This window comes from Micropterus salmoides, unplaced genomic scaffold, assembly GCF_014851395.1.
Source record: "Micropterus salmoides isolate LMB-PRFRI ecotype aquatic unplaced genomic scaffold, ASM1485139v1 Ms_hic_scaffold_3932, whole genome shotgun sequence".
Taxonomy (NCBI): Eukaryota; Metazoa; Chordata; class Actinopteri; order Centrarchiformes; family Centrarchidae; genus Micropterus; species Micropterus salmoides.
In genome coordinates, this window is record NW_024043298.1 from 5,831 (window position 1) to 15,199 (window position 9,369).

Here is a 9,369-nt window from a genome sequence, read left to right on the forward strand (position 1 = left end):
TAGTCTTCCAGTTGAGTAAATGTAATTATTGTGCTGTTTTGAAAGTTATTGTGCCAGCAATTTATTTTGTTTTAATGTAAGGCAAAATATAAAACTGCACCATATTGAACTATTGATTTAACAGCCACCAAAATTTTCTCCCAAAACGTTTCTTTATTGTTTAACTTCCTGCAGATTAGGGCTGAACAATTAATCAACATTTTATCAAAATTACAACATGGCCTGGCGGCAATTTTCAAATTGCAGGAGGTGCAATGTTTGTTAAAGGTGGTATGTGTGTAAAAATACTCGTGCTGCAGAGATGCCCTGGCCCACACATCGTAGTCTACAGACTTAAGAAAGCATCTTTGTTTGGTACATTCCCCGTGGCAAATCACATCGCAATTGCAATATTTTAGAGAAAATAATGGCATTTAAATATTATATATTTAAATATGTTATATAAATAACATTCTGTTGTATTTTGACAGTGCCAGAAACTAAGGCAATGTGAAAGGCAAAATAACAACAGCACCGCATTGAATTGTTGTCCCAGACTTGATCATTTCATTTCCTGCAGGTGTTTTTCTGACATTTGCTGGTGCTGCAACTCAGTCTTTCACAATACAAAAGTACACAAAAGGAATGACCTGAGATAAATATAATCCAATAAATGGCTGGCGAAAGTGTCGACTGCCGTGTGGAGGAGGAGAGGAGGAGGAGGAGGAGGAGGGCTCCTGATGTTGGGAAACAAGAAGAAAACAAGCATGTTGATTTTGCTCGTTATAATATGTTACTGTGTCTCTTCCCCTGTACTGATTGAGAGTTCTGCCACTTCTGTTTTCTGAGAGAAAAATGGCGTCTCTGTGCGACCCCTCTCCTGAATCTCTCCTCTCTCCCTGCAGTCGGCAGACAAGCAGCAGGCGCTGGAGGAGACGAAGAGCTACACCACCCAGTCCCTGGCCAGCGTCGCCTACCTCATCAACACGCTGGCCAACAACGTGCTGCAGATGCTCGACATCCAGGCCTCGCAGCTCCGCCGCATGGAGAGCTCCGTCAACCACATCTCACAGGTCTGGTGGCAACACAAGACGACCCCCGTACCATCAGAAGTTCTCGTGTTGTTTAGGCTTTTAGGATCAGGACTTCACCCACCCACGTGGCACTGATCACCAGGTGTCTGCCGGCACGCTGAGGCTGAAGAAGCTGAGCTCCGTGTGTCAGCGTGCATTAAGTACAGCACGTAGGCCGTGAATTCAGGGACGCAGCTCTGTTATTCACAGCGAGAGGGCTCATGGGTGAAAGCACACAGTATGTAATCGTGTATGCATGCAGGCTCATTTATGTTGACCGCCGTGTGGACGCCGCTCTCCTCGCTGCTTCATGCATTAAAAAGGATAGAGAAGCAGTAATAAAACTGCAGAAACGCGCGTCCTTCGTTTCACGCTCGGCATCCTGCTCACACAAGAGTCAGATACATGTGCAGTTTTATTTCTTTCTTTCTCTGTGGGAGGATTGAAGTGGACTGTAACACTTCTTGTTAATAAGTGTGTGATGTTCCTGCTGGAGGAGGAACCTGGTCTGGACTGGTTCATTTAGGATCCACACTTACTTATTATGGAGGAACCAAGAAGTATAAACCTGGAGTCACGTGCATCATCATCATCACTACACTGATCCCACATACACACTTATTATTATTATTATTTTCACTGCACTACCTGAAAGATTCGATTCTTTTCTTGGTTAACCACCCCCCTTTTTACAAACATCTAGTTAAAGGAATAAATAATTAGATATTCAGGTTGATAACACACAGAAAATATGATGCTACAGCCGATGCGTCGTTTAAGAAGTACTTTTGCTTGGCGGCGGTTAAATACAGTTCAGAACATTTCCTGTTGAGAGAGAAGAACCGGTGAAATCTTATCTCCAAACAGTTTACTAAGTGCACTGACATGCAGCTGATTGTCGGCTGTGTCAGACCAATAACAACCACCTGTAGGTGTGAAACGTCACCGGTGCTCTGACCGGGCTTACGCAACACTCTGCACCCACACATCTCGCACTGTAGATCTGAGCGAGCACAACACAAATTCTGGGCACTACTCCGTCTGCAAGTCGACCGTTCCAGAGCAAACAGGAACAGATTTGTTGGAGTAGAATCAGATCTGAGTGTGTAATCCTGCTCTCTCAGGTCCCTCCAGCTTTTCAGGCTCTTGAGCACTTGAGATTGATGATGACAGGTGAATCATATTTTCATCATAATAGGAAAATGCGCAATAAAACATCGCTTAAGACTTCCTGAAGCAAGACGAATAAGAAAGATCACTTTATTTATTTAGAGATGGGTACCAAGACCCGGTTTTCCACAGACCGCAGTATTTAGGGATGAAGCGGTTCATTTTGAACCAATCAGATTCTGCTCTCAAATCCGTCCCTGTGCGCTCTGGAAGGTCGACATTCATTGAACACTACACTCCACCACAGTCGCTTCACAGAGTAGCTGTGTACTTCATAGGCATACAAATGTAGTTTTCAGTAGTACAGAGGGTTTATTCTCCCCTCCGACCTCTGAATAATCAGTACGCTCTGCATGCAGAAGTAATGAGACGCTTCTCTCTCTGTTATTGTCTGTGGTTGCACGTCATAATTACCGCTCTGTTCAGTGAGACACAGTCACATCTGTTATGTAGGCAAGTGTTTGGTGCTGTGAGGCTGCGTCTCATGAAAGAGTGGCACTCAGATCATCTTTTATAATCCACTCTGCCTTTCACACTGTAGCAATCAGCCAGCAAAGTAGTCAAGGAAGATGAAGAGGAAATCAGACGCGTCAAACTAATGTGCGAGATGTCCAAACATATAGACCAGACCAGATGCTGTGTCTTCCCCCACACGGTACCAGCTCGGCTCGACTCTGCTCGCCTTTTGTGGCTTCTTCTTGTAAATCCTTGTACCTGGTACTTTTTTATGGTATCGAGCTGAGGCTAGCTCCAGACTACCGACTGGTCTGAAATAACCGAGCTAGCTGAGCTGCTGCCGCTGCTAACGTTAGCTCAGTTTAGCGGCTCAGTTTGGTTTTAGTTCAGGATTCCTTCGCTGTTGACCGTACCGAGAACCGAATAACCACCGAGGTCGTCTCCTCTCCAAAACAAACGGACCCGGCTGTTAAAACAAGCAACATGTTTTAAAGTCTCAAAAATCTTCAGAGTGGAAATTCACAGTTTTGAATGAAAGCTCTGGTTCCCTCGTGATGTTTCAGGACTGTGACCTTTCTCATCCCACTTGAGTGGATAATTAACACTAAGAACAGTTTTTCATCCTTTATTAATATGCATTACACCAAAAATATCTACAGTGTGAAATGTGAAGATGAGCTCTCTGTTATCACGCTGAATACATTGTCGTTCAGACAAAGAAACCGAGACAGCGTTGTTGTCGAATCAGTAATGGATTCATCAGCACTAGTGAAAATAATAGTTGTTGCAGCCCTGTGAGAAAGTACTGTTGACTTAAATGGCACAACAAGCTTTTATCAGGAAGGACAAGAGGGAATCCGAGCGGTGTCACTGCGAACTGTGGCAGTTATAACAAACACAGAAAGTGTTCATTAGGCTGCCTGTTTGAAGCATAATGTCTTCATTCCTCTTAAAGACCCTCGTCAGTCATTCCCCAACGCAGACGTCGCACTGAACAGATTCCCTCCTTTTAATTATATTTTATGTTGCAAAGAAACGTGTTGAAGTTATGATCCTAAAGACAGTTGTTTTATCAAACCTCGTTTCTGGCTCAGTGAATAGAACGCCAGTCGTCACCATCACCTTTCTAACAGTTGTCATCGCTTCCTTATTAGCTAGGCTACTTGCTGCGCACAGCTCTGTTATCAAATACGATTTTAGCCATTTTAAATTAAAACTCAAGATGTGGCGGTCAGCGTTGATAGTGTGGCGGGGCCGGCACAAATAATGCGTGGGAAACGCTGGAGCGCCTTCAGATGTTGCACAGAGCTTCATGTTCCCCAGAGGATGAATCCTACTCACGTTATAGTTGCATTAACATGATACACTTAAAAAAAAAATGAAGGATGGTTAGAAAGTGTGTCCAACTTTCGCCGCCGCTGCAAAACGTCACCATGTCACATGGCATTAAAAGCTCGCCGGAGCAAGGCGGCTGAAGGCGCCGAGTCCGGTGGCCGCCGTCGCTTTTTCCCGGCTGCACAAAGTTTTTCCTGATCTCGCGCCATTTTTCCAGTCATTGATCTCAGCTCACAGTAAGATCACAGATGTGTCCAACTTGACTATCAAGGCGGTGAAAATCAGCCGCAGTCATCTCGAACGCACCTATTGATGGTCCTCTAACTTTTCCTCTAGCGCCAAGTTCAAATGTTTGTTTTTTAGTTACCATAGCAGCTTGGCTGTACACAAGTGTGATAGTGATTTGATAGTCCGGTGTATTTTATTTAAACCTGGCACATAAACTCCTCTCTTCCTCTCTCTCCTTCCAGACCGTTGACATTCACAAAGAGAAGGTGGCGAGGCGGGAGATCGGCATCTTGACCACCAATAAGAACACGACCCGCTCACATAAAATTGTTGCTCCGCCCAATCCGGAGAGACCGGTGCGCTACATCAGGAAGCCCATCGACTACAATGTGCTGGATGACATTGGACATGGAGTCAAGGTGGGAATAGTGATAATTAAACGACGACGATGTGGTCAGGATGAAAACGGGGACAGTAAAAAATCACTAAAGGCCTCGAGAAACTATTGTTCAGATGCAGGCAGCCACGTCCACATATACCAGAAGGGATTGTTAAACATCACTAGAGCAAGTAGTTCTGTGGCAGGTGTGGCACATCCAGAGCAAACAGAAAGCAAAAGATAGAAACGCAGCCGTAAACAGATTTCAACACTAAGAATAATAAGAACAAGAGCTAAAGGATCCAAACTTGCATGTTTGTGTGCACAGCTGACTGTTTCTGCTTCCAACTTTCTCAGATTCAGAAACAAGAAAAAATACCTTTATGGATCTGCTGTAGTACAAACAGCGGTATTGCTGAGAGTCTACGGCTGCAAATAACATAATCATGATCTTTTAGGCATCTAGGATTGAAAGTGAAACTAACCAAATAAACAGTCTCAGACTTTGAAACCCCCTGATGTAGAGTATGCATTTGCTGCAGTGTAAAATGGCCACATGTATGACGAGTGGCTTTAAATATTTAGGCGTTGTGTTTTCAAAACGATCTATCTAAGTGCAACGTGACTTTTTTTCTCCACGTCCTGCACGACCTCTTTTCCCCCTGACTCAAAGTCTGTATCTCTTCTGCCTGCCTCTGTTTCAGCCCGTCTTCATCTTTTCTGCCCTCTGTTTTACTGTCTGCACTGGCCTGTTTCACTGACGCTAACCTCTACAATACTTTTCTCCTCTCTTCTTTCTCCTGTTCCCATCGCGTTCATTGACGTGCTAAGTGGTTGTTGAGGTTCAAGGTAAGGATGCACAACACACCTGTACAATAATACAAGGACAACGCATCTCATACATGCAGCTGAGGAGGGAGAGTAGCCTTAATAAGAAATGCTTGTGACAAACAAAGGAAAACAGATGTCTTCTTTGTGGTCCAGTTGGTCAGGCTTTGTCTTTTAGCGCCGTCGGCCTCTTATTTACTGGGTATCAGTGACCAGATCGGTATGCAGCCTACACGTAGACGCACCATCGGTCTGTCGGGGTAGGGTTGGGTATCAAGAACTGCTTCCAAGTTGGAATCGGCGTTAAATTTCCGTAGATTCGTTAAGACCCGCGCGTTTTGATTCTGCTTCTCGCGCCGACAAGATCTGTGGTGAAGTAGAATCAGAATCGATAACGATACCCCACCCTAGTCCTATTTTTTTAGCATTTCTAATCATTTAAAAAGTTAGTTTGAACGAAGAACTGAAATGCAGGGCCGAGCCGAAGACTCACCTTTGATTCTGCGTCTGCAGGTGAACGGCCAGCAGAACATGAAACTAGGAGGGGGTCTGTCCCGGTCCAACCCCCCCACCCAGAAACCGCCCAGCCCTCCAAGAGCAGGCAAAGGCATCTTCGGGTACGTACCCAGCCCAACACACACACTCCCTCTCTCTGACATCCACCCGCCCGGCTGTGTTTGGTATTTCTGTGTCTTGAACGTGTGAAAGACGTCTGAAGAATGTGTCGTGTTGTGTTCACTGTTGCCCGGAAAAGGAAAACTTGGCACAGATCCACCTTCACAGAAGCACAAAGTGGAAACAAGTGGTGTGTGTGTGTGTGTGTGTGTGTGTGTCTCTCGTGTGAGGACGGAGCATCCTGCGGCGAGCTTATTACAGATTAGACCCGGCGGAGGGGGATGACATCACACACAGGAACGCAGCGCTGAGAGGAGCGACGTCATGTGTTCTCTCCCTTCAAACATCTAGGTCACACAGCTGTAGCTCCCCTTCCTTCCCTCCAGTTCACTCCCTCTCCCTCTCTTTCTGGTTAACGCTCCTCCCTCTCGTCCTTCACCTCCTTTTAACCGTTTCACGTTCGCTTGCGTCCGTCTCTACCGTCACTGCATCTCCGTCTTCCTCCCTCCCTGCTTCTGCAGCATCCGAACAGTGTGAGGGTCACAATGATGTTTTGGGAAATAGACTTGCAGAAGGTTAGATGTTCAGGATGTCTGGACAGCCAACAGCCAGTTAGCTTAGCATATAGACCGAAAACTGGCTCTGACTGAAGGGAACAAAACCCGCCTACCAGCACCTCTATAGCTCACTGATTAACATTAAGAGAAATTTCACGTGGTTGCATTTGTGTGAGTGCAAGATTATATATATATATAATATATTTAGCAGGGCTCTACAGCGCGACCATTTCAATCACAAATACCGCTAAAGAGTCTGTGGAGGTTCTCAGTCATCCAGGTCATAGTTATCCAACGAAGGTTAAAGTCAAGGGCAACTGGACTTGGTTGAAGCTACTGAAGACGTTTCGTCCCTCATCCAAAGGACTTCTTCAGTTCTGACTGACTGGCAGGGAAACTCAGCTATTTAACCTCAGTGGGGTCGTTGGCCCGGGTCATCGATACCGCTGGTTCGTTAGTGTTCCTTGTTGCTGTGACGACAGTCGTTACAGTCGTTAAGACTACCTGTGGCCAAGACTGAACGACCATCGTTGGTATCTTCACCTGAGGCCAAGACTGAACGACCATCGTTGGTATCTTCACCTGAGGCCAACACTTACGTTTGTGAGTTTCCTGGGAAGTGATGAAAGGACAGCATTGTAAGTGGGGGATAAGTGGTGGCGTAGACCCCCTCCCCTGTTCAATGACGGCTTCTCCACCCTGGTGTAGATGCTTCCTTGACACCTCTTTCAAACCATCCATCTTCTCTGTCTAAAATGTGCACCTGGTGGTCCTCAAACGAGTGTCCTCTGTCCTTCAGATGTAAGTAGACTGCAGAGTCTTGACCTGAGGAGTTGGCCCTTCTGTGTTGAGCCATGCGTTTGTGTCGTGGTTGTTTAGTCTCCCCATATACAGGTCTGTGCATTCCTCACTGCATTGGACCGCATACACTAGATTGCTTTTCTTGTGTTTGGGTGTGCGGTCTTTGGGGTGGACCAGCATCTGTCTTAGTGTGTTCTTGGCTTTAAAAAACACAGGGATGTTGTTGTTTGAGTTTCTCTGATACTCCAGACACGTATGGAGTGTTGTTGCGTTTGACCTTCTTTTCCTCGCCTGTAGTTTTCTTCTTCTTGGATCTTGTGGCTGTTTTCACAAAGGTCCATTTAGTGAATCCACAGGCTGAAGAGCGAGCACACTGTGCGAGTAAAGAACGAATAATTGTTTTAAAATCAAAACTGCGATTTGAAAGAACACGATTAGCTAATCGTGAAGAAGTCATTAAAATGTAGATTAATTATGCGGCCCACATGGAGAATTTCAGAATAAGAGCCTTTTGCCTGCCTGATTTTGCTGACTTGTTCAGGATTTGTTGATTTGTTTGTGCTTCTATCAAGTTTAACAGGGTCTTAAAAAGCCTTAAAAGGTAATAAATAAGTTATGCAAAAATTAAGGCCATTAAAAAGTCTTAATCGCCATTTAACAAGGTATTAAATTTGTAGATATTTTTGTGAATGTGAAAATCCTTTTTGCCCAAAAGTTTGTCTGCTAAAAGTGCGGGTGCACGTATTTATTTATATTGCATAGCCAAAAACACTTGACAGGCAGGACGTAACTTTAGTGGCTGTGCGATTCTTCTGTGTAACCAATGCTAATTGTTCAAAATTGTTGGACTGAGCTCTGTGGCCCCGTTATTCAAAAACAAGATGCCCGTCAGCAGGTGAAGCAAGCAACAGAAGCCAACAGGGGAAATTTAAGCAGCGTTTGGCAAACGCTAGGTTAGGTTGTCTATTTATCTGCATAAATAGTTATGATTATTGACGCATTAGTAGGCTACTTAAAATTAAAGTTAGAGACTAACTACTACCATGTAGAGAGTTTTTCTTGCACAAAGTTAGTGAATAAAAAATCAACAGCTTTAACTGTAATTATTATTATAATAGTGGGGAGCTATATACTGTACTGTTATTTGAAGTTATAATGAATATAATCAAACTAACAATTTAATATTATATTAACAATATACGTTTAATATAATGTTATAATATTATACTCATAGCTCCTCCTCCAGGTTGTGGATGGATCCTCTGCAGCAGACAGATGTAGATTTAGATTTAGACAGATGTGCTGCCTCGAGCCGCCTCCTCCTGAGAGATGTTATTAAATGATTTACTAAAGTTCTTGTTGTAAAAATTTACATAAAACCCTTTTAAAGGTGTGTTTCTGACTTAGATGGTTACAGCTCAAAGGGGCGCGGCAGTCTTAAAATACGATGAAAAGGTCTTGAAAACGTTTTTTAAGCAGGCTACGTAGGTCAACTGTTTATTTTTTGTCTGTTTTATTGTTGATATTCGATTGGGAGCCTACACAGGGTGTTTTTTTGAAAATTGACCGGGTTCTCTACGCCATTCTGTGTCTGACTTCCTGCCTGGTTCATCTGCTCTGTGCTGCTTGACGCGGCTTCCGTCAAAAAATAGACCGGCAGTGAATATTGAACTTTAGTTGAAATTGAATCGCAATATCAGGCCCAATCAGACCGACCACACGCGCCGGCGGGTTGGTCTGTACCTTTCATACAGCGCAGCGAGCCGGCAGATGAGCGCAATGATCCTGAGAAATGAGTCAGTGTGAAATCACCTATAGTAACAACTGTTGGTCAAATTACAGAGCTGTGTGTATCCAGGAACAGCCACCTCCAGTTCGTCCTCCACTGGTGTCTTGGCTAGCTGTTTCAGTCTTTATGCTAAGCTAACTGGCTGCTGCCTTGAGCTTT

The 9,369-nt window shown here is 44.5% G+C and overlaps 1 protein-coding gene across 1 annotated transcript; it reads left to right on the plus strand.

Annotated features, from left to right (window-relative positions):
* Positions 1-652: 652 nt before the first annotated feature.
* On the plus strand, positions 653-6,128 carry LOC119885104 (abl interactor 2-like; the record flags this gene model as incomplete). Its single annotated transcript, XM_038695346.1, has 5 exons — positions 653-721; positions 885-1,052; positions 4,484-4,660; positions 5,452-5,469; positions 5,962-6,128. Coding segments are annotated over exons 1-5 (599 nt in total), but the record flags the coding sequence as incomplete, so codon positions are not given.
* Between the last annotated feature and the right edge of the window lie 3,241 nt (positions 6,129-9,369).